This window comes from Mus musculus, chromosome 14, assembly GCF_000001635.26.
Source record: "Mus musculus strain C57BL/6J chromosome 14, GRCm38.p6 C57BL/6J".
NCBI lineage: Eukaryota > Metazoa > Chordata > Mammalia > Rodentia > Muridae > Mus > Mus musculus.
The window spans coordinates 51395290-51420356 of record NC_000080.6 but is presented as its reverse complement, the minus strand read 5'-3'; the positions used below and the strand labels follow the sequence as shown (position 1 = coordinate 51420356).

The 25067-nt window shown below is 36.8% G+C and overlaps 2 protein-coding genes across 7 annotated transcripts in view; both read right to left on the bottom strand.

Moving 5' to 3' along the window:
- Gm7247 (predicted gene 7247) overlaps positions 1-25067 on the bottom strand; it is a 208913-nt gene that overhangs the window by 149626 nt on the left and 34220 nt on the right. The gene's annotated exons all lie outside the window — the stretch shown is intronic.
- Positions 830-9356, bottom strand: Vmn2r88 (vomeronasal 2, receptor 88). 6 transcript variants are annotated; one of them, NM_001368932.1, is made up of 6 exons: positions 9151-9356; positions 7037-7319; positions 5834-6637; positions 4794-5018; positions 3529-3652; positions 830-2379 (listed from the first exon to the last, which is right to left on the bottom strand). In NM_001368932.1, exons 1-6 carry the CDS (start codon positions 9354-9356, stop codon positions 1475-1477), a joined length of 2547 nt encoding a protein of 848 aa, NP_001355861.1. In that variant the 3' UTR covers positions 830-1474. The 6 variants fall into 6 exon arrangements, with proteins under 6 accessions (NP_001355861.1, NP_001355863.1, XP_006519463.1 ...); XM_006519400.1 differs by having other exon boundaries at positions 980-2379; positions 3529-3651; positions 4790-5018; XM_030247960.1 differs by having other exon boundaries at positions 1475-2382.

Below are 25067 nucleotides of genomic sequence, written 5' to 3'. Positions count from 1 at the left end.
AAAAGGTGTCAGCTGTTTCTGTCCATTGGTTGGGAGCAAATATCTACACCTGACTTTTTCAGCTGTTGCTGGGTCTTTTGGAGGGCAGTCATGATGGGCCCCTTTTTGTGAGCGGTCTATAACCTCAGTAATAGTGTCAGGCCTTGGGGCCTCCCACTGAGCTGGACCCCACTTTGGACCTGTCACTGGACCTTCCTTTCCTCAGGCACATCTCCATTTCTATCCCTATACTTCTTTCAGACAGGAACAATATGGGTCAGAATTGTGACTGTGGGGTGGCAACCCCATCACTTACTTGATGCCCTATCTTCCTGCTGGAGGTGGGTTCTATAAGTTCCTCTCCCTACTGTCAGGTATTTCATCTAAGGTCCCTTCCTTTGAGTCCTGGGACTCTCTCACCTCCCAGGTCTCTGGTGCATTCTGGGGTTCCCACAATCTCCTCTCTCCTGTGGTTGCCTGTTTACATTCTTTCTGCTGGCCCTCAGAGCTTCAGTCCTTTCCCTCAGCCAATACCAGACCAGGTTCCCCTCTCCCCCCAATTTCCCCCACCCTGTCCACTTTCCTTCCCAGGTCCCTACATTGCTCATTGTGTCTTTTCACATAAATGTGAAGAGCCTTATATTGCAGGCACAATCTGCTATGCATTGTCCCTTTAATAAAATGTTTCTTTCTTTGTATGTTATCTGACATTCTTAACATCTGCCTAGTACATTTTAAAGCTATTCCAAAGTATAGTGCTTCTGTGCTGTCATAGGCAATACTGTCACTGTACTTCACACTGCTAATATTCACTCTTGTTTCTCTTTTCAAATAAGTGCCTTTTATTGCATCAGGAATCGATGATATTCTAAATCTCAACAGAAACAATTTACCATTTTGTTGATATTTTAAATTCCGTTGATGTAAAAATACAAACAAACAAACAAAAAACAAAAAACAAAAAACAAAAAAACCCACAACGATCAGAAGAAGCTTGTAAGAAAAGTGTTTCTTTACTTATGTACCTTGGTCACAGTATATTGAATGAAGCCAAGGCATGAAATTGGATGCAGCCACTCCATGAAAGCATGAGGGATAATGGTGATTACTGGCTTTACTTCCATGTTGTCTTCAGAGCTTTTTCTTACAACTACAAGAACAACTTGCCCAGAGATGGTAGTGTTCACAGTCAGTATGGTCACCTTATATTAATCATTAATTAAGTTCATGCTTTACACACAAAACCACAGGTCAGGATGATGGTAGCGTTTCCGCAGTTGAGATTCCTGGTTCTCAATATCTTCAGAATTGTGTCCTTATGAATGAGACCATTTTTCACCAAAGTTTTGTAATTGGTATTACAATAGACAGTTCTGTCCTGTTTGTAAGTTCAAATTTGTATATTATTTAAATTTTTATAAGATTAAGTACTACTTTTGTTAAGACAAAGAAAAATATGTTGAGTATAATCTAACATTTTCATAGTATGAATATTTCAATAACGAAATTTATCTTTGTACTTCCGTATAAAATTTGAATCTGGTCTAACTAAAATAACATAACACTTTGGGACAAAGATACACATTAGCAACCCTGCACTAGAAGCCAAGATTGAGAAAACCTCCACAACCACCATGACCTTCCCCCTGGTGCTATGGTAGACAGGGAGAAAGGTGATCCAGACACTGCAGAACACCAGCATGCTGAAAGTCAGGAATTTGGCTTCATTGAATGTGTCAGGAAGGTTCCTAGCCAAGAAAGCCAAAGTGAAGCTCCCCAGAGCCAAGGAGCCCAAGTATCCCAGGACAACATGGAAGGCAATGACAGAGCCTTTATTGCAAAGAATGACAATCTTCCCATGCTCAGATTGTATATCTCTGTCAATAAATGGAGGAGATGTTATCAACCAGATTCCACAGAGAACAAATTGGATTAGGGTACAAATGGGAATGACCAACTTAGGTGCCCCTGTTACCAACATCTCTCTCATTCTTCTTCCTGGAGTAGTGAGCTTGAAAGCCATGACCACAGTTATTGTTTTGGCCAACACTGTAGAAACAGACACAGTGAAAAATACTCCAAATGTGGTCTGCTGCAAGACGCAGGAGACCTGGTTTGGATGTCCAATGAAGAGCAGGGAGCAGAGAAAGCAGAAGACTAGAGAGATGAGCAGGATGTAGCTGAGAATGCGGTTATTGGCCTTCACAATGGGAGTATCCTTGTACTTCAAAAATGTGATTAGTACTAGAATTGTGATGGCTGAGAAGGACAGTGCTATGCAGCCTAGAGCTATCCCCAATGGATCTTCATAAGCCAGAAATGATACAGCTCTTGAGAGGCAGTGGGTTTTCTCTATGTTGGCATACTTATCATATGGACACTTCACACACTGTTCCATATCTGCTGGCAAATGAAAATAAACCCGTATAAGATATCATAATTACATATGTAATAATTTTATATTTCTGTTATTCATAGGAAAAATCAATAAATAATTTGGTGTTGAGCATCTATTCCATTCCTTTTTGCTGTAGAACCACTAACTTAAGATTGCTCTGTATTAACCTATGTTTCTGATCAAACAAAACACCATCATAGGAAGTAGAACAGAAAAAATACTTATTAAATAAAAACAAGTGATGACTAATAATAACAATTTCAGATTATTTAATTCCTCCAAACATAAATCCACTATTCACAGACATGGGTAGTATGCAGACATCTTTGTTGATACCAGTTGATGAAGTGCATCATGTATTTTGTTTGCTTTGTGGGTGTGCCCTTTGTCTGTATGTATACATAGGAACCAGAACATACAATTACTCATGCAAATACTATTTGCATAAAGGAATATTTTCATTCTTGAACTTATATGCCTCATATACATATGCATGTCCCTCTCATTGTTTTACAATCTCTTTCTTCCCAAATACACATTCTGAGCTTTATGTCATAAAGGTTATGGTTGTCCATATTCATCCCTCTTTCCTTAGAGAAGGAGTGATTGACGATAAGCAGTATCCCATCTGTTGCTGCATTCTTCAAATCTTCACTCTTGTTCTAACACTTTAACAGGAAGTTATTAGTCCATTAAGCCATCTAAGTTCTTAAAATATAATTCATTAAACAACAACTGTTACCCTGAGCATCTAGTCTTTGTCAGGGATTAAGCTGTGTGATGGAAGGAAAGATTATGGACTGATCAGGTAGTCAAGTTTCTATGGACAACAAATCAAAGAAAAATAAACATATGCATAGATTACATCTAAAATGTTTCTTTAAAAAATTGTTACACAGGTATGTCCCCCTAAACACTTTCTATATCATATAAAATCAGTAACCATCATATTGTGGGAGAAACGCCTTGATTGAAGAAGATATTGGAAGTTATTTGCTGGGTCCAAAAGAAGTTGACATTATTTAACTGATTAAGTTCTCATTCATGGAGATTTTAGAACTTCAGTTTGCATCTAGGCCATTTCATATTTCTAGTTTTGAAAGAGAAGGTATTCAAATTCAGCAAATTTTCTTCTGCATGCACTCATGTACCTGTTTCATTGGAAACCTCATTTTCTGGGCACTGAACACAATCAAAGCAGCAGTCTGCTGTTTCTTTCTGATGAATTTTCCTGAATCCTGCAGTACATGCCACACTACACACAGAGGAGGGAACCTGAGGCAGTGAATAAATATTATATAACATGCATGTGAGTGAGTGTGTGTAGGTCACACATTTGTCAAATGAATAATGACCCATAGATTGATACAATGGACACTAACAGATATGATTATACATATTCTTTTGATATGACTTATTCTTCTGTATTACTTAAAGGTTTCAGGCACATTATTATTTTGTATTTCCCTGCAATGCACTGAATGTCACACAATATTTACATATTAATATACATATGTAATATTATATATGTAACATTCAGGTTGTAGCAATTTAATTTTTTTCCTTCCTAAACTGATCAATCCAAAAGAATGTTTGTGTGACACCTGCTTTTCTCTCATTATTTATAAATTACAAAAAAAAATAAAAAATACAAAAGAATACTGAGTTGTATGGAGGGAGAAGTTAGGGGAAATGGGTAAATCTAGGAAGAGTAGTTTGATGACTATGACCAAAATGTGTTATGTAAGACTCCCATAAATTTAATAAAGTTTTCCTAAGTGAAAAAGAAGCTGAACACACTATCCCTTCCCCTCTCTCCCATGCGTCTATGAAGGAGCTTCCCCACCCACCCACTCCTGCCTCACCACCCTAGCATTCCCCTGTGCTGGGGCATGAAGCCTTCACAGGACTAAGGGACTCCCCTCCTAATGATGCCAGATAAGGCAATCCTCCACTGAGGAGGGGAAAACAGGATGTTGGATAACATTTGAAATGTAAACAATTTTTTTAAATCCAAAATATATACATAAAAAACCTTGAATCTGGAGAAACATTTATGCTAATGAATACATGCTATAGTTAAGTAGACAACATTAGTTCACAGGGAATCAGAAATTTCCATGGGTTATATATAGTTACAAATTTTTAATTAATTATATGTAAATATATACTATATTATAAATTTGTCAAATTTATTCCTGTATTGTGGTTGAATTGTCATATGGGTGCTATTGAACATGCAATCCAGAGGACATTGATCCTTCTATGCCCAGATTAACATGCAGTTGAGAGTTATCAAATTCTGATGATTGTAACTAAGGATGGTCTTTTGCAAGAGTAGCAATTGGTCTTAACCACAGAATCTCATATTTAAAAATCTACATATCCTGAAAAATAAAAATTATGGTATACCCACTGATGTTCCTCCCATGGCCCATTCCAAATCATCAGATATATGAAGTTCTTGTCTCTGTGGAAAACAAGGTAAATAGCTTCCTATTTTCACTTTTAATCCAAGGCCTTGTGGAAAGTTCCAAATGAGGAAAATGTCATACTCTGTACACTGATTTTCCCTATGCTTCATGTTCACCAGTTCTCCAACAGGGTTAGTAAATACCCTGGTTTTCATCAAGGAAGACACCTAGAAGAGATTCATGCTTACATAAGCATATCAATAAAGGTAATGCCAAGTTGAGAATTTTCCCTTTTTTCTTAATGATTTTTCAGAATAGACAGCTGTAGTGAAATAAACCCATGTAGTAAAAAACAGTATACCTCATTGATAATTGAAAATTTATATGCTTCATGTTAATATTTGATGATAAAATGTGCTAGAAAAAATGATTACCAGATAACAAGTAACATGGTGTGTGTGTGTGTGCCTCTGTGAACATGTTTGTCAAAAATACTTTTAAAAAAATGAAGCCATGTATGTGAGAATGAAGGGGAAGTCTGAATATCTGAAAATTGTGAAAATAAAAATGTGGGATTTTATGTACATACAGTGTACACATATAAAATGAACATAAACTTAATAAAATGGGAAGTCTTAATCATTTATATTTTTGTAAATTGTTAATTTAAATGAATAACTATTAACCACAGCCCATGTATCAATTTTTGAGACACTATTTTTTAGAAAAATATTCAGTCTAGTCATCACTTAAGACTTTTATGATAAAACTCTTGGCTCCTATTTTAATTTTGAACTCATTTGGTGAAATGTTGAGAGACCTTTTCACAAAACTCACTGATATTCATAAAATTGTATTGTCTGCTATTAAATATTATCTTTGTACATGATATTCATCCATGTAAAAGAATCATTAGGGACTTTGCAGTGTAGAAATCGTTGCTCTGAGAGAATAATCTCTAACAAATGTACAGTTGTTTCTCTGATTTCATTTAAAGATCACATTGATATATCTAAGCATAATGAAATCTAAGAAACTTTACCTGCTGACAAACAGTGAAAAATCTTTTGGGTTTTGCCTTTTTCTGAGACTCTACTTGTTGAAAAATATGTTCATGGTAGGTGTGGGCCACAGCATAAACAGCATTATACAAATTGTAACCTTCATCACTCATCACCATATCATAGTTGTGCAGTGCTGTCCATTCCAATGTGTTGTTGAATGTAATATGATCCATTTTACTGCTGTTCTTAGAGATTGAACAATTAAAATAATTCCACTCCAATATAGTATGAGAAATATCTACTGGGTATTTGGCAGTGTTCATTGTTTGCATAAATTTTTTAAATTTAGGAATCTCAAATCTGCGGTGTGCAAAAGTAATAGTCCCATGGAAGAGATTAAGGGTGAATTCTTTTTTATTTGTGATGACATCCCATTGTGAGGTTGTGATCCAGATTCTCCGAGCACCTAAATTTTCCCATCTTCTAAAGCTTACTTCTAGTGTAGAGTTCATTTCACCATAAATGATAACAACTTTTGCTAAAGACGTCATAATTTGTTTATCATATATTGTAGCCCTTGTCATGTATATCTGCATGTTTTCTGGGATCATATTAACAAAAGCTAAACAGATCCCATGCCTTTGGCTTTCTTCTCTTAAATCTGAGAGAAACTGAATACCCTTGTCATCATCTGAGATGACCAGTCCTATCCAAGTCCATCTAAAATGAAACATCAAGGAGACAATGCCATGGGACAAATGTGTGTCCTTGGTGGCTACTTGATGGACATGGTGCAGCCGGTCATGGTCATGTAGGTTAGGATTAAATGATCCAAAGAAAACCTAAAGGATGTAGAAGAGTGAAAGAAACTTCCAGTGAGAAATATGATTATTAGGATGCTCGGACTCATATACAGGTAATGCTACTCACCTTCCATAACTGTTAACAGTAAGATTATACTATACACATCATGTATTATTCCTATTAATTCTAGACTATTCCTGACAAGTCTGAAATTCCTAGAACACAGTTTTACCTGTTTGCAGTGTACATCTACGAAGTGATTTTAAAATTCATCTCTATATATGCATATATATATATATTATATATATATAATGTGTGTGTATGTGTGTGTGTTTGTGTAGCAGCACACTCACAAATGTGTTCTCTCCACTTTTTCTTGTAGGCACCTATAAATGCAATTTAATGTTCTTAACCCATTCATTGTCACAAATTCTTACCAGTGGCATTGAAGAATGCATTGCCAGTTTTAAGGATGTTTTCCATGATGGTCCTGTAAGACCTATGGCACATGAATCATCTAAATAACAGAAATAATTAACAAAATTCATATGTCCATTTATTTGTGTATATGCTTGATCCAAACCTCTCAATAAATCATGACAGTTTCCACCAATGATGGAGAACATCAAAGTTATGTTGGGTAAAAGATAAGGATTCTTGTTGATCTCATCAGTAGCAAAAAACATTACCAGAAGAAACTCATATTCACTTGCTGCAATTCTAAAAGAAGGCATAGTGATGATTAAGGGAGATGTTTGAAATATAAAATTTCAAATGCTGTAAAGTTTGTAATATAGACATATACTAAGTCTGCCTCCCAACTGCGGGGATTAAAGGTGTGAGCCACCACCGCACAGCCAGACTAATTATTTTAAGATATATTTTATTTAATTTTATTTATCCATTTCAAGATATATACAATGATACAATATACCATATGACTGGAATATTATCCTTTAGGGTCTTGTACATATCAAGTTAATGTTACCTTTTAGTGTGTTCTTACTATTTCTATTTTGTTAAAATTTTATGAGATTTCTTTAAATACCTCAGTCTTCCTAATACTTTGAGGTCCTTTAAGTGTTGTCTGAGCACAGGGATCTTCTCTGCCTCAGCACAGTTGGCAGTTCATCTGTTATTATTCGCTATTACCTCTCATCAGGAGTAAAGACACCAAACATAGTCTTTTGCTAAAATTTATATTTTTTAAGAGTTCAGCGCGAAGTTTTTTTCTAATCCAGAAAAGTATATTGACACAGTTCATATATTTGTAATCTTAAAACTTATTATGGCTTAAAAATGGTCATCAATGAGAATTTCCACAGTTTTTGCAATGAGGTGTGGGAAAATTCAGAATAGATCAGAAATGAAATTCCTACTCACCTAACACAAAAGGGTAATAATGTGAAGCAACCATCACTGTCAGAGTGTACAGTGTACTGTGCCTACCAAGTGAAAAATGTATTTCTTTATTCTCAGACATAAAAATTTAATGAGAGATGGGATGAGAGCCAAAGACAGAAAAGCACAGGAAACCTTGGTTTATTAAAGAAAGAAGTCACAGGCATATTGATTAGCTAAAAGTTTCAACACTCTTTTCCTCATGATCTGCAGCCACAAATGATAACATCTCACACTTTGGATGTCAGACCTAATAGCCACATTGGGGGCAGGTTCTTTTCCACAAAAAGTACAATGATTCTCCTAGATTTAGGTTTTCAGACCTCAGATGTAGAGATTAAGGCCTGAATTTTCCCTATGTATCCAGGGCATGTGACATAGGATGAATGGAAAGGAATTGTGAATATATATTAACTACTAAATAATGTTAAATTTATTGAGTAAGTAATAGAACTATTGACCATCTATCTGATAGTGATAATAAGCCTAATCTGTGCCTGTGCATTTGTGTAATTGGATAAAAAGATTATTCTGGTAACAGAATATGAGACTAGCATTCTTTTTCCACATTCAGTATCAAATCCAGAATTGCAGTATGAGGCTCATTTAAAGACTATTTTAAAGTAAAGTATATGTATATTCACAAGTATATAAGTAATGTTATACATTTAACCAGGTATAGTAGACCAACACATACACAAATATTTCAATGAAACAATGCATGTTCATCTGTTGGAAACAGATAACACTTTTATGAAGGCATTTAGATGCATGATCTACGTGTGGCATTGGCAGACAATTGAATATAGGCAGTGATGCAGTCTTTCATATTGAGTTCTTGACAAAGATGGGGATTATGGATCCAAGGCAAATGAAAAGATATCTTTCAACATATACTGTCAACAAAGACTCAAAAGAGAGAATCCAGACTTTCTCATTGTCCAGCATTGTGAGCTGGAGCATAATGTATTAAAACTATATTAAACTGTGACACATTTCAAAGTATTAAAATAGTAATTTATATAATAATTAATTTCCAGGGGTTCTTAAAGTTACATTGTGAGAAAGAGAACAGAACCCACAGTTTGTGTATACAGCTAAATGTTTCTAACTAATGACATTGACACAGGAAAAAATGTTAATGACTTACCTAAACTTTAAAAGTGAATTATAAAAATTATCTTCAATTGGTTTATCAACTGCCCCAAGGTAAAAATGACATTCCCTTTGCAAATCTCCATCATTATCTTCACTATTCTTTATCCTCCAAAAGCAACTTGCTTCAGTCAAACAGCACAAGATGAGAGAAAACTTCAGAAACAAAAATGAAATAGTGAAAGCACAGAGCTGCTTCATGTCTTCTAGCATCTAAGATGGAGCTGTTGTGAAATCTGTTTCTGATGTAGAAAGACATCACACACACAGTTACACCTATGTGTCTGTTTTAAGGCTACTGCTGTCTGGAGATCCACTTATTATATTCACAGTTCCTTTCCATTCCTCCTATGTCATGCTCCCTAGATACATAGGGAAAATTCTGGCCTCAGGCTCTACATCTGAAGTCTGAAAAGTTTTTATCAACATATTTTTGAAAACATGTCTTGAGATCATTTTTTCTACCCTCAGGGGCCATGATTGCATTCATATGCATAGCAAAAATCCCAAGGACAGTTTTCTCCTGCATAGCTCAGACCAGACCATGTGTCAACAACCATTATGTATGAACACAATGGATTTCATCAGAACTTCTTTACCGTGACAAAAGTTGAAAAGATCATAAAAGTTCCATATCATTCAAATGTTGTGTTTAATCATGGAACATTATGTAACACATTGTCTAGTTTAGGGAAGGCCAGTCTCACATGTAACATTGAACCTGGAGTTACCATACTCTCTGTTGTTCATATACTATTGTATGCTACTCATGTTTAGAAAATCTCCTCAAACTTCCTATAATTCCTGCCATCTGGAGAACACAACGTTATGCTAAATCCAAAAATGCCTGGGTTTTTAAAGATTCAACACCCATCAGTACCAATGTCAGTACCTATGCAGACATTCACTGATATGCTGATCTCTTTCCTGAGAATCAGTCCCTGAGAGTCAATAACATTTGATGAAACATGTCTTTGGTTGATGTATGTTCACACCTCATTAAGAAGTTAGAGACTAATTTCATATATTTTGCTCAAAGGAAAGAATTTAGGTGTCATTTAAGAGGTAGAATTTTATTGCTAATGTTAGCATATACCCCATACTTTTCATTTACTTCTACTTGGCACTTGTTTTGGAATATTTCTATCTTGGATTACATTTGAACAACACAGATGTATGCTGTTAAGCTAATTTATGTAATTTGCTTAGATTCCAATGAGTGACGAAGTGAAGCATTGGTTTGACTTGTAATTTTTTTAACTACCTTATATTTTTTTTCAAAATATCCATACTGAATTAAGTGAGTCTTAAACTCTATTTTGGAATGCTTGGCATGTCACTGGATTATAATAAAATCCTGCTACGGAAATTATTTTACTATCTTTATTACTATGAATAAACATTTGTTTCGTTCTTTGGTTGAATTATGACTATTTCAGTGTAAATTTGTTTCAGTACTTTTGCAAACCTATAGATTGCGTAAATTAAGTGTCCTGTTGTCATATTCTATAATTGTTATATACCTGGTGCTAATACCATGTCAAATTAACGGAAATGTGCATGGAGGCTGAGTCTTCACTCCTGTGTGATTGCTATTGAAATGCCATCCTAGGCTGTGGCAGTCTTTTGGAAGTCATTGGTGCACATGAGCAATGGACTGGGATCCATACCATACTCATTAAAACAAGACTACAGGTCAAATATTCAGGTCTTTAATAATCTTGAATTTGGGTTTGCCCAGATTTAGAGGTGAGGCTCCATGTGCTTTTCTGCAGAGACATCCTCCGTGAGGCTTGGAACACAAATAGTATTTCTTAAAATTTCTTTTCTTTTTGCCTAAAGCTCATGTTATGTACTTGATTTGGTGGAAAGAAGGCAGAGCACACTTCGTGTCCTTCATGATTATCAAGGGAATCTTTGGTTTCTTTTCTTCCTTTAAGTTATTCTGTAGGGTAAGATATCCACTACAATACTTTGTGGGTTTATAAAACAAAGTTTTCTTCTATGTTTCACAGATAATATTCCATAACTTCATTCCAGTTGCTTGTCCCTTTATTTCTTCTTGAAATCAGATACCTGATTCCATGTCATGCTATGTGGAACATGTGATAGCTTCTATCCTATTTTCATGTCAGAGAATAATCTTAGAAGTGTTGTTGTTGTATTTTCATTAAATTTTGATGTCATTTATTAGTAAACCATTCTTATCCTGTTTTTCCCCATTAATCAGATACTGATTTGTATTTCTTCAATCACTTGAAACAAGGTTTGATATGGCACAGAAGTATGATTTATACAAAGCATTGAAGCACTTTTGAATATCTGCACTCATCAATCTATATGGATGGAAAGACTTCCTCTTTCATGAATTATATATGCAATAGCAAAGATGTTATTCATGAACCACAGATATTTGCAAGGCAATGTGATGCCCATTATACATCTACGCTCCAACAAATATAATTTCAGTTTCATTACAAATAACATCTCAGTTTATTTTAATTTAAATGATTTTTGTAGAAAACTCAACTTATTCTAATGAGACTAAATCTGACATGTTATATCTGGTTTACACACTGGATTTTTAACCCAATGCATCATAATTGGCATGACATATTACTTCACTAACACTCAATGTACATGCAGGATTGTTGATGGTGATTCTTCCAAGGTGTCCCCTTAAAACCCCTTAATCCATAAAACTTGGCTTACAATAAAGGGTCCAATTTCCCTTCCAATCTTCATTGTCCCATATACATAACTATACTAATATTGAATATCAAAAATAGAATTTCAATATTATATAAAAATTTTACACCTGAAGGACCTCTGCAGTCTGAACTTATGAAAGCAGGGTGTACCTCCCAGCCCTACCAACCTACCTGTCTAACAGGAGCTCTTCCATAATTAGGAACATGGTGAGCCCTTTGGCTGAATACCCACATCATTTCGGACCTCCACAGAGATAAGCACATGAGGTACCTATCAAGCTCTTCCTGAGTACTATTGTCTTTCCAGTTTGCATCTGCAACTGAATCTATTGAAGATCAATATGCCTTCCCAAGACCCCAAGGCCAGCTTGGCTCCTATTAGATATGCCTAAACCAGAGACAGTGGGATATACGATGGTTGTACCAAGGATAGACACTGAAGGCATGCCCTAACCAGATACAGCACTTCCTGACTCCTAGGGGGTCTTCTGGAATCCAGGTCACACTACACTATTTGTATCCAAAGAGCACTGATAAAGTCCCAGATACCCAGACAATTTAACAAAAGAAATGGCCAGATGGTGAAAGAAAAATAAAAGGACATAACCAACAGAGTCCAATGTAATTTGGCATTATCAGAACCCAGCTTTCCTACCCTGGATATTTAAACACTCATGAAGAGTAAGATTTTGAACTAAAATTGCATCTCATGAAGATGACAAATACATTTAATGAAAATAAAATAACACCTTTAAAGAAATACAGAAAACCACAGGCTAAAGGTAGAAGCCCTTAGAGAGGAAACAAATAATTCACTTGAAGACATGCAAGAAAATACAATTTAAAAGGTGTTGGAATGGAACAAAACAGGCCAACCCCGAAAAATGGGAAAAGAAACAATAAAGAAGTTCAAAACCTCTTCTGCACATTCATCAGACTCCAGACACATAGAGGAAAGCTTCCCTTATACCACCCATCTTCCCTGATCTCTGAGACCCCTCCACAAAGCCTAGTTTCACTCAGCAGTATGAGAGCCCAGGACTGCATCCATTCCCCTACTAACTCTCGAGTCACCTTCATGTGATCTAAGGCTCCTGAAACATAAAGAACTGGAGGTCTGAAAACCGTATTTTGTTGTTGTTGGGGTTGTTGTTGTTACTTTTCTTTTTTATTAGATATTTCTTTATTTACATTCCAAATGCTATCCTGACAGTCCCCTATACACTCCCACTGCCTTGCTCTCCAACCCACCCACTACTGCTTCCTGACCCTGGCATTCTCCCTGTACTGGGGCATATAATCTTCACAAGACCAAGGGCGTCTCCTCCCATTGATGGCCTACTAGGCCATCCACTGCTACATATGCTACTAGAGACACAAGCTCTGAGGGTGAGTGTGGGGGTAATGGTTAGTTCATATTGTTGCTCCTCCTATAGGGTTTCAGGTCCCGTTAGCTCCTTGGGTACTTTCCCTAGCTCCTCCATTGGCGGCCCTGTGTTCCATCCAAAAGAAGATGGTGAGCATCCACTTCTGTATTTGCCAAGCACTGGCATAGTCTCAGAAGAGATAGCTATTTCAGGGTCCTGTCAGAAAATTTTTTGCTGGCATATGCAATATTATCTGGGTTTGGTGGTTGTATATGGGATGGATCCCCAGGTAGGACAGTCTCTGGATGGTCCTTCCTTCTGTCTCAGCTCTGAATTTTTGTCTCTGTAACTACTTCCATGGGTATTTTGTTCCCTTCTAGGAAGGAACAAAATATCCACACTTTGGTCTTCCTTCTTCTTGAGTCTCATGTGTTTTACAAATTGTATCTAGGGCATTTTAAGTTTCTGGGTTAATATCCACATATCAGTGGTTAATATCCACATATCATGTGTACTCTTTTTTGATTGGGTTACCTCACACAGGATGATGGATCTCATCTATTTGCCTAAGAATTTCATAAATTCATTGTTTTTAATAGCTGAGTAGTACTCCATTGTGTAGATGTACCAAATTTTCTGTATCCGTTCCTCTGTTGAGGGGCATCTGGGTTCTTTGCAGATTCTGGCTATTATAAATAGGGCTGCTAGGAACATAGTGGAGCATGTGTCCTTATTACAAGTTGGAACATCTTTTGGGTATATGCCCAGGAGAAGTATTGCTGGATCTTCTGGTAGTTCTATGTCCAATTATCTGAGAAACTGCCAGACAGATTTCCAGAGAAGTTGTACCAGCTTACAATCCCACCAACAATGGAGGAGTGTTCCTCTTTCTACACATCCACACCAGCATCTGCTGTCACCTGAATTTTTTATCTTAGCCTTTCTGACTGGTGTGAGGTGGAATCTCAGGGTCGTTTTGGTTTGCATTTCCCCGATGATTAAGGATGTTGAACTTTTTTTTTCAGGTGCTTTCAGCCATTTGGTATTCCTCAGTTGAAAATTCTTTGTTTAGCTCTGTACCCCATTTTTTAATAGGAATATTTGATTTTCTGGCATCCATCTTCTTGAGTTCTTTATATATATTTGATATTAGTCCTCTATCTGATTTAGGATCAGAAAAGATCCTTTCCTAATCTGTTAGTTGCCTTTTTGTCTTATTAACATTATCTTTCGCCTTACATAAGCTTTGCAATTTTATGACGTCCCATTTGTCGATTCTCAATGAATGCAAGCTCACTTATGATTCACTATCACCTCTCTACACTTAAAATCCTTTCTACTAATTTGACTCAAGAGTTTTTCCAACATGTATATAAATGTATCCAATAGGCACTGTTTGAAAATCCTAAAAGCTGTTGTTATAGCTATAACACTGTTGAAATAGCAGAGGATGCTAATGGCTCTCCAGGATATAACAGTATCTACTGAGAATGTACTGCTGATGTCATGGGGAATGGCCTTCAACTCTCTGTTAATGTCCTTGCTGTGTTGATGAGAATTTGAAGTTCACTTTCCAAGATACTCTCCAGGGACATAGCCATTGAGAATCTCCTCCTTCCAAAGCCAGATAATTCTCTTGGCTTGAATGGAAACACTTGAGCTCTTACAACATGGGGAACTGAGTCTTCATTTTCCAAAGCCTGCTAAGGAATGGCTCATCCATTCCTCAAAATGCCCCCATTTATCAACAAAAGAAATTAAATACTACTGAGTGCAAACACCGGGATGAATGCAAAGGAGGAAAGATGACCTGCTTCATTATATACAGGTGCCTGAAACGTGCTCAACGTGGGATGTGGGTTAGGAGTACAGTCATAGAAGCTATGCATTTAGTCTTTGAAAGTTGCCCCAAGTCACAAAACAGCCTGGTATAAATTCTGTTGTGGTTACTAAAGTTCACTATTACACGAAGAGCACATTAATGAAAAGAATCAAGCTGAGAAAGGAAAAATGTAAAATGTTGGTTTAAATAAAAAGGGGCAGCAGGAAGTGGAATGGAGCTAAATCCTGTGTTCAAGGAGATAAACAGAATAAGGGAGTGGTGCCTTGCCAAGATCCCACCCAGCTAATCTTAGGTTCAAACATGGTGGTACACAATTTTAATGCCAGGAGACAAAGGCAAGCTGATCTCTGAGTTTGAGGTTAGCCTCATATTGAGCAAGTTCCAAGTTGAGAAAAATTTAAGTCCAGGTATCTTGGTCTATATTTTTAATACCTGCATTCAGGAGATGAAACATTCTCATCTCTGAGTTCAAGGTCAATCTACAGAGCAAGTTCCAGGACTACCAAGCACAGGCATTAAGGGAGTTAGAAAAGAGAAAGCTGGTAATAAAATAAGGGGACTATGTTGCAGCCCTAGCAAGCAGCACTATTCCTACTTGGCAGCTTTGGACATGTGGCTCTGGTTTTAGAGTCCAGAAGAGAATCAACTATTGGGAAAATTGATGCTGGTTAACTGGAGCAGAGAAGTTCATGGTAATTAAGAAGAAACCAGCATCACAGAGGCAAAATCTTCTGGGAAATGATTTTGGAGAGCACCAGGCTGATTTAGGACTTCCTTTGTCAAAGCAATTAATAAAAATCTCATCACATTAGCATCAGACAGACTGGACAATGGCAAAAAGCATTCCCTGGACCAAACATATTTAAATTAGCCCAGGGGTAAAGACCCTGAGGGTAGCTGTGCCATGTGGGGAATGGAGATGTACTCAGGACATGGCAAGTATCTTCTCTGAGAAGCAGAGGCTTACTCAAAATTTCTCTCCACATTTACAGCTGTAGAGGGGCCTCCATTCACACACCACTTCTTTTCTTGTCTGTACTTGGACATACTAATTGCCAGTGGCTATGATACTAGGACAGGTAGTTTTCTCAGAGCTTCATTTACATACTAGTGAGAATTTAACCAAAGATAGATATCTCTTTGAGCTAATAAAACAACTCTGGTGTGGTCCCATATACTTCTCTATAAGTGTGTTCCAGGCTAAGATATATATCATTTTGTCACTGAACAATATGAGAAAACTGGCAGGGATTTATGGTTAAAATTTTCATTTTGCCAGTGGCATCAAGAGAGAGGAAGGTATTTAATTGCTTTTAATTCTGCATGCTTGTGAATTTTCAACTCACAAACTGGAAGGCTAATGGGCAAATGGTGCTAGATATTAGCTCGACTCAGCTACCTGGCTCTACATTCTGCTATTGGTCTCTTGTTCACTATTTATCTTTACAGTTTGACTCCAAGTCCTCAAAGTTCTGGTGTAGCAGAAAATTTTCCTATCCGAGAATGTCCAAATTATTCTTCAGCTGAGTTCCCTCTATTAGTTGCCAACTGTAGATGTTGGTAAAAATACACGCAGCATAGTAACCTGTGCCAGACTCCTCCCTTCCATCTCTTCTTCAAGTCTGCATTATCCCCCCAAGTCTAAGAAACCCATGAACACCTAAGAAATGGCCCAGTACAATAACGACAGGCTGTTCTCAAGTCTATGAATAATCCAGAGTCAATTCAAGGAAGAAGAAATAAACTCTCAAGATCTTGGTGATACCATACCAGGAGATGTCATATTCTGTACTATATATACTGAGATGTTCTGATGGCTATTAAACTGGTTATCCTTTGCCAAGGCCAGCAGAGGATATATTTATAGGGAGAGTGTATCTGGACGCATGAGCTCCCTAGTAGGTCTGGAGGGGGAGTACATAGTATTATGTTCGTAGAAGTCTATTACACAGGTATTGGCAAAATAAAGGCCTGTTATTTCATTTGTACAAGTTTCACAACAGTTCAATATCCTTGGTTACTATTAGTGCAGTGTGAAAGATTGCACATAATTCTGAGGATCAGACCCAGGAGCAGAAGCAAAACAGTTTTAAAACCTACCCAACTGATTTCAATGTGCCTCCACGGTCACCACATAATCCAAGAGCTGTTCTGTGTTAAGTGGGGCTCCCAGACTGCAGCATCAGCATGCGCTAGAAATAGTGAGAAGTCATATCCTCAGGTCAAACTATAGACACTTGGCCCCTGATGCTGGAGGGAAACACAGCATATATATATGCATATATGTATATATAAACACAAACAAAGGAGAAGCCGAGAGAGGGAAGGAGAGAAAGAGACATAGAGAGACGCAGTAAGACAGAAGCAGAGGAACACATAGAGGAAAGGAGAACACACTGTGGTGCAGAAAAAAATGTGTAGAGCAGTATTACCTCAAAGTACAAGATATAAAAAACAAGAGGATCAGCAATGACCTGAGTCATTCCAGTTAAGCATTGAGATTGAAATAAATGTGGCCAGGCCCTTCTATCTCCTAAGATGAGCTTACAGCACCTGATAGGGAAGTATGAAGCACCACCCCTAAGTCACAGCAGTCTCAAACAAGTCACTATTCCTCAGAGCCTTTCCAAATACATTTTGGGAATGTCCTCTCCACTGCCTTTCCTTGATTTCTGTTACTCAGACTACAGGCTGTCATTTTCATTGTAGGAACCAAAAGATTCCATTTCACATTTAACTTGTGCAGGAGCACAAAATTCTGATTCTTTCTCTGGTGTGAGAAGCATTTAGGCATATGAGAATGGCTACAGGGACACCCTGAAGGTATAGCCCAAGGATGTACATGGAAAGGATGGGGCTGACATTGAAGGACTAACAAAGACATGGTATCTGAAGCAATGGATATCTACTGTTCAAGTTTCCTTTAGTGATGATGATCTGATCTCAAATATTATTCCTCCTACTTGCCATCAGCTGCTACAATGAGCTCGGCATCTACATTTCATTCTTCAAATGAATGTTGGGGTCAGGTACAGGAGGGCATCCTGGCTCTCTGTAGTCCCCGAAGGCAGAAGAAAACACGTGAACTTTCATAATGAGAAGTCATAAAAGATGGACCTACCACCCTGATTTCCAAATAGAAAGAGAGCATGCTTAGACCCCAAATTTAAATAAAACCAAGAGTTTTGTCCATTGTTTGAGATACTAAAGCCTGTGTAGAAGGGAGGGTATCTAATAAGCAAGGTGTTTCTCTGCTTCTCTGCACATGCCTAGGCTGAATACAGAGATCACATTTCCTTGCTTATTAACAATTTCACTGTATGCAAAATGGCTAAAAAGTACTCCAGCCTCTGGTTTAAAAAAAAAACAGGAGAAAAATGGTTGTCAAGATGAACTCAGCTGCTGTGTAGATGACTAGGTCTCCTGGTTTATTAATCTAGGCTTATTACTGTGGGATAAAAAGTCATGCAGGGGCAGATCATGGTCAACAGAGTAATCAATGCACCTTAAACACCTCAGAGCTGGCAAAAGGATCCATTCTCTCTATTGATCCATTTTGTCTGAGTGTTGTTTAGCTACACTAGAGAAATTCCTTTCACCCACAAAAGAAGATTCAGAAAACCAACGGTGCCACCCTCAGGGAAAAGTCAGAAAAGTTCTGAAATCAAGAGATCACATAGCCAATAGCACATTTCTCTCCCTGTTACTACTGTCAGATAGCCACTGCATGTGAAAAAAGCCTCCAAAATAACCCTAAAAAAAAAACTTAAAACCCAAAAAAGGTAAAATCCTTTTAAAAAAGAAACTTAAAAAAAAAACCCTAAAACCTTAAAAATAAATGCCCAAAAAACGATTTTAAAAAAAGACATTTAAAAAACCCTAAAACCTTAAAAGAAACACTAAAATACCCTAAAATTCCAGAACCCAAGAACCTAAAAAAAAAAAAAAAAAAAAAACTAAATAAAAAAACTAAGACTCTAAAACACACGAAAAGTCCAAAAACCATTAAAAAAAAAAACCCAAAACCACTAAGACCCTGAAACCTCAAAAAGGATAAAACCCTTAAAAAAAACCCTTAAACCCTAAGAAATACCTGAAGCCCTAAAAGCACCCACAAAATCCTAAAAAAACACTCTAAAATTCTAAAAAAAAAACTTTATAACCCTAAAGAGACCCTAAGAACCCCAAAACCCTAAAAATCTGAGAATCCTTTAAAACCCTAGAAAATCCTAAAACCCCAAAATTCCTTAAAATTCTAGAACCCTTAAAAAATACACAAAAAAACCTTTAAAATTCCCAAAAAATCCCTACAGCCATAAAACACACACACACACACACACACACAAACATTTAAAAACCCTAAAAAGGAAGAATGAAAAAAAATCTAAAATCTAAAATTATAAAAAAAAAACCTAAATCCCTATTTTAAAAAATCCTAAATCTCTTCATAAAAAACACTCTTAGAACCCAAAAAAAGACACTCAAAAACCCTAAAATCAAAAAAAAAAAAAAAAAAAAAAAACAAAACCTGAAGCCTTAAAAATAAATAAATAAATAAAAAGCAAAGACCTTTAAACATCCTAGATACTTTTTTTAAAAACCCTAAAAACCAAAAAGCCTTTTAAAAAACCCTAAAACCCTTTAAAAACCCTTAAAATATACTAAGACCCTGACATCCCCCCAAAACCCTAAAACCCTTAAAATCTAAAAAATCCTAAAATCCCCAAAACTAAATTCTTTTAAAAAACCAAAACCCCTAAAAATCCTAAAATTCTTCTTAAAAAAACAGTAAAATAAACCCTAAAACCCTAAATAACAATTCTAAAGCCTTAAAAAAAAACCCTAAAAAACTCTAAAATCCTTTAAAAATCCTAAAAAAACCCTAAAACCTTAAGATACCTTAAAATTCTAGAAGAAATCTAGAATAATAAAAATACACTAAAAAAAAAAAACCAACTCTAAGACCCTAAAACACACAAAACAACCCAAAACCCCTTTAGAAACCCTAAAAACACCTAAAAACCTAAAAAACTAAAACTCTCATAATAACCAAAAACCCTAAAATTCTTTAAAAAAAAAAAAAAAAAACTCAAGAAGCCTGAAAAGACCTTGAAAAAAAACTAAAACCCTAAAACCATAAGAAAAACCTAAACACCAAAAAATAAAAACCATAAAATTCTTAAAAAAGATATACACCTTTAGAACCCTAAAGAGACCCTAAAAATCCCAAAACCCTAAAAAAACTTAAAAACCTTAAAAAATCCTAAAAAAATCCTAAAACCCTAAAATACCTTAAAATTCTAGAACCCTTAAAAAACACACACACACAAAAAAAAACCTTTTAAAAACCTGAAAAAACCCTACGGCCCTAAAACACACACACACACACATGTTAAAAAACTGTAAAAAATAAAAACCTAAAATCATAAAAAACCCTCTATAACCCTATAAAAAAAAATCCTAAAATTCTTAAAGAAGAAAACTCTCTAGAACCCAAAAAGACACTTTAAAAATCATAAAAGATTAAATACCCTAAAATCCTTAAAATACTCTATAAAACCCTAAATTTCTTTGTTTTTAAAATATTTTTTAATTAGGAATTTTCTTCATTTACATTTCAAATGCTATCCCAAAATTCCCCTTTACACCCGCCCCCGCCCTGCTCCCCTACCCACCCACTCCCACTTCTTGGCCCAGGCGTTCCCCTGTACTGAGGCATATAAAGTTTGCAATACCAAGGGGCCTCTCTTTCCAGTGATGGCCGACTAGGCCATCTTCTGCTACATATGCAGCTAGAGACAGGAGCTCTGGGGGGGGGGGGGGGTTACTGGTTAGTTCATTATGTAGTTCTACCTATAGGGTTACAGACCCCAAGCCCTAAAATCCTTTAAAAACCCTTAAAATACACTAAGACCCTGATACCCCCTAAAAAAAAACCCTAAAACCCTTAAAAAAAATCTAAAAAATTCTAAAACCCAAAAAAACCCTAAATCCTTTTAAAAAACCAAAACCCCTAAAATACCTAAAATTCTTCTTAAAGAACAGTTAAATAAACCCTAAAACCCTAAATAATAATTCTAAAGCCTTAAAGAAAATCTAAAAAAAAAAACTCTAAAATCCTTTAAAAACTTTTAAAAACATAAAACCTTAAGATACCTTTAAAATACCTTAAAATTCTAGAAGAATCTAAAATACTAACAATACACTAAAAAAAAAAAAAAAACTAAAAACACCCTAAGACCCTAAAACACACAAAACCAAAAAACCTTTAGAAACCCTAAAAACACCTAAAAACCTAAAAAAACCTAAAACTCTCAAAATAACCAAAAACCCTAAAATTCTTTTTTTTTAACGTATTTTCCTCAATTACATTTCCGATGCTATCCCAAAAGTCCCCCATACCCTACCCCCACTCCCCTACTCACCCATTCCCACTTTTTGGCCCTGGCATTCCCCTCTACTGGGGCATATAAAGTTTGCTTGTCCAATGGGCCTCTCTTTGCATTGATGGCCGACTAGGCCATCTTTTGATACATATGCAGCTAGAGTCAAGTGCTCCAGGGTAATGGTTAGTTCATAATGTTGTTGCACCTACAGGGTTGCAGATCCCTTTAGCTCCTTGGATACTTTCTCTAGCTCCTCCATTGGGGGCCCTGTGATCCATCCCAGAGCTGACAGTGGGCATCCACTATGTGTTTGCTAGGCCCGGCCTAGTCTCACAAGAGACAGCTATATCAGGGTCCTTTCAGCAAACACTTGCTAGTGTATGCAATGGTGTCATCGTTTGGAGGCTAATTATGGGATGGATCCCTGGATATGGCAGTCTCTAGATGGTCCATCCTTTTGTCTCAGCTCCAAACTTTGTCTCTGTAACTCCTTCCATGGGTGATTGTTTCCAATTCTAAGAAGGGGCAAAGAATTCACACTTTGGTCTTTGTTCTTCTTCAGTTTCATGTGTTTTACAAATTGTCTCTTATATCATGGGTATACTAAGTTTCTGGGCTAATATCCACTTATCAGTGAGTACATATTATTTGAGTTCTTTTGTGATTGTGTTACCTCACTCAGGATGATGCCCTCCAGGTCCATCCATTTGCCTAGGAATTTCATAAATTCATTCTTTTTAATAGCTGAGTAGTACTCCATTGTGTAGATGTACCACATTTTCTGTATCCATTCCTCTGTTGAGGGGCATCTGGGTTCTTTCCAGCTTCTGGCTATTATAAATAAGGCTGCTATGAACATAGTGCAGCATGTGTCCTTCTTACTGGTTGAGACATCGTCTGTATATATGCCCAGGAGAGGTATTGCGGGATCCTCCAGTAGTACTATGTCCAATTTTCTGAAGAACCGCCAGACTGATTTCCAGACTGGTTGTACAAGCTTGCAATCCCACCAACAATGAAAGAGTGTTCCTCTTTCTCCACATCCTCGACAACATCTGCTGTTACCTGAATTTTTTGATCTTAGCCATTCTGACTGGTGTGAGGTGGAATCTCAGGGTTGTTTTGATTTGCATTTCCCTGATGATTAAAGGATGCTGAGCATTTTTAGGTGCTTCTCAGCCATTCGGTATTCCTCAGGTGAGAATTCTTTGTTTAGCTCTGAGCCCCATTTTTTAAAGGGGTTATTTGATATTCTGGAGCCCACCTTCTTGAGTTCTTTATATATATTGGGTATTAGTCCCCTATCTGATTTAGGATAGGTAAAGATCCTTTCCCAATCTGTTGGTGGCCTTTTTGTCTTATTGACAGTATCTTTTGCCTTGCAGAAGCTTTGCAGTTTCATGAGGTCCCATTTGTCAATTCCCGATCTTACAGCAAAAGCCATTGCTGTTCTATTCAGGAATTTTTCCCCTGTGCCCATATCTTCGAGGCTTCTCCCCACTTTCTCCTCTATAAGTTTCAGTGTCTCTGGTTTTATGTGGAGTTCCTTGATCCACTTGGATTTGACCTTAGTACAAGGAGATAGGAATGGATGAATTTGCATTCTTCTACATGATAACCACCAGTTGTGCCAGCACCATTTGTTGAAAATGCTGTCTTTCTTCCACTGGATGGTTTTAGCTCCCTTGTCAAAGATCAAGTGACCATAGGTGTGTGGGTTCATTTCTGGGTCTTCAATTCTATTCCATTGGTCTACTTGTCTGTCACTATACCAGTACCATGCAGTTTTATCACAATTGCTCTGTAGTAAAGCTTTAGGTCAGGGACGGTGATTCCATCAGAGGTTCTTTTATCCTTGAGAAGAGCTTTTGCTATCCTAGGTTTTTGTTATTCCAGATGAATTTGCAGATTGCTCTTTCTAATTCGTTGAAGAATTGAGTTGGAATTTTGATGGGGATTGCATTGAATCTGTAGATTGCTTTTGGCAAGATAGCCATTTTTACAATGTTGATCCTGCCAATCCATGAGCATGGGAGATCTTTCCATCTTCTGAAATCTTTAATTTCTTTCTTCAGAGACTTGAAGTTCTTATCATACAGATCTTTCACTTCCTTAGTTAGAGTCACGCCAAGATATTTTATATTATTTCTGACTATTGAGAAGGGTGCTGTTTCCCTAATTTCTTTCTCAGCCTGTTTATTCTTTGTGTACAGAAAGGCCATTGACTTGTTTGAGTTAATTTTATATCCAGCTACTTCATTGAAGCTGTTTATCAGGTTTAGGCATTCTCTGGTGAAATTTTCAGGGTCACTTATATATACTATCATATCATCTGCAAAAAGTGATGTTTTGACTTCATCTTTTCCAATTTGTATCCCCTTGATCTCCTTTTGCTGTCGAAGTGCTCTGGCTAGGACTTCAAGTACTATGTTGAAGAGGTAGGGAGAAAGTGGGCAGCCTTGTCTAGTTCCTGATTTTAGTGGGATTGCTTCCAGCTTCTCACCATTTACTTTGATGTTGGCTATTGGTTTGCTGTAGATTGCTTTTATCATGTTTAGGTATGGGCCTTTAATTCCTGATCTTTCCAAGACTTTTATCATGAATGGGTGTTGGATCTTGTCAAATGCTTTCTCTGCATCTAACGAGATGATCATGTGGTTTTTTTCTTTGAGTTTGTTTATATACTGGATTACGTTGATGGATTTCCGTATATTAAACCATCCCTGCATCCCTGGAATAAAACCTAGTTGGTCAGGATGGATGATTGCTTTAATGTGTTCTTGGATTCGGTTGGCAAGAATTTTATTGATCATTTTTGCATCGATATTCATAAGGGAAATTGGTCTGAAGTTCTCTATCTTTGTTGGATCTTTCTGTGCTTTAGGGATCAGAGTAATAGTGGCTTCATAGAATGAGTTGGGTAGAGTACATTCTACTTCTATTTTGTGGAATAGTTTGTGCAGAACTGGAATTATATCTTCTTTGAAGGTGTGATAGAACTCTGAACTAAACCCATCTGGTCCTGGGCTTTTTGTGGCTGGGAGACTATTAATGACTGCTTTTATTTCTTTAGGGGATATGGGACTGTTTAGATCGTTAACTTGATCCTGATTTAACTTTGGTACCTGGTATCTGTCTAGAAATTTGTCCATTTCATCCAGGTTTTCCAGTTTTGTTGAGTATAGCCTTTTGTAGTAGGATCTGATTGTGTTTTGGACTTCTTCAGGATCTGTTGTGATGTCTCCCTTTTCATTTCTGATTTTGTTAATTAGGATGCTGTCCCTGTGCCCTCTAGTGAGTCTAGCTAAGGGTTTATCTATGCTGTTGATTTTCTCAAAGAACCAACTCCTCGTTGGGTTAATTCTTTGAATAGTTCTTGTTTCTACTTGGTTGATTTCGCCCCTGAGTTTGATTATTTCCTGCCATCTACTCCTCTTGGCTGAATTTGCTTCCTTTTTTTCTAGAGCATTTAGATGTGTTGTCAAACTGCTAGTGTGTGCTCTCTCTAGTTTCTTTTGGGAGGCACTCAGAGCTATGAGTTTCCTTCTTAGAAATGCTTTCATTGTGTCCCATAGGTTTGGGTATGTTGTGGCTTCATTTTCATT

Bases quoted from the DNA above. Each gene is read 5' to 3' on its own strand.
- Vmn2r88 (XM_030247959.1), bottom strand. From the start codon at position 9,356: ATGAAGCAGCTCTGTGCTTTCACTATTTCATTTTTGTTTCTGAAGTTT. The intron at 7,320-9,150 runs GTAAGTCATTAA...GCCTTCTTTTAG, and splicing joins AATTCACTTTTAAAGTTTAG to AATTGCAGCAAGTGAATATG. The intron at 5,019-5,833 runs GTAAAGTTTCTT...AATCTCTTCTAG, and splicing joins TTTTCACTGTTTGTCAGCAG to GTGTCTTCCTTGATGAAAAC.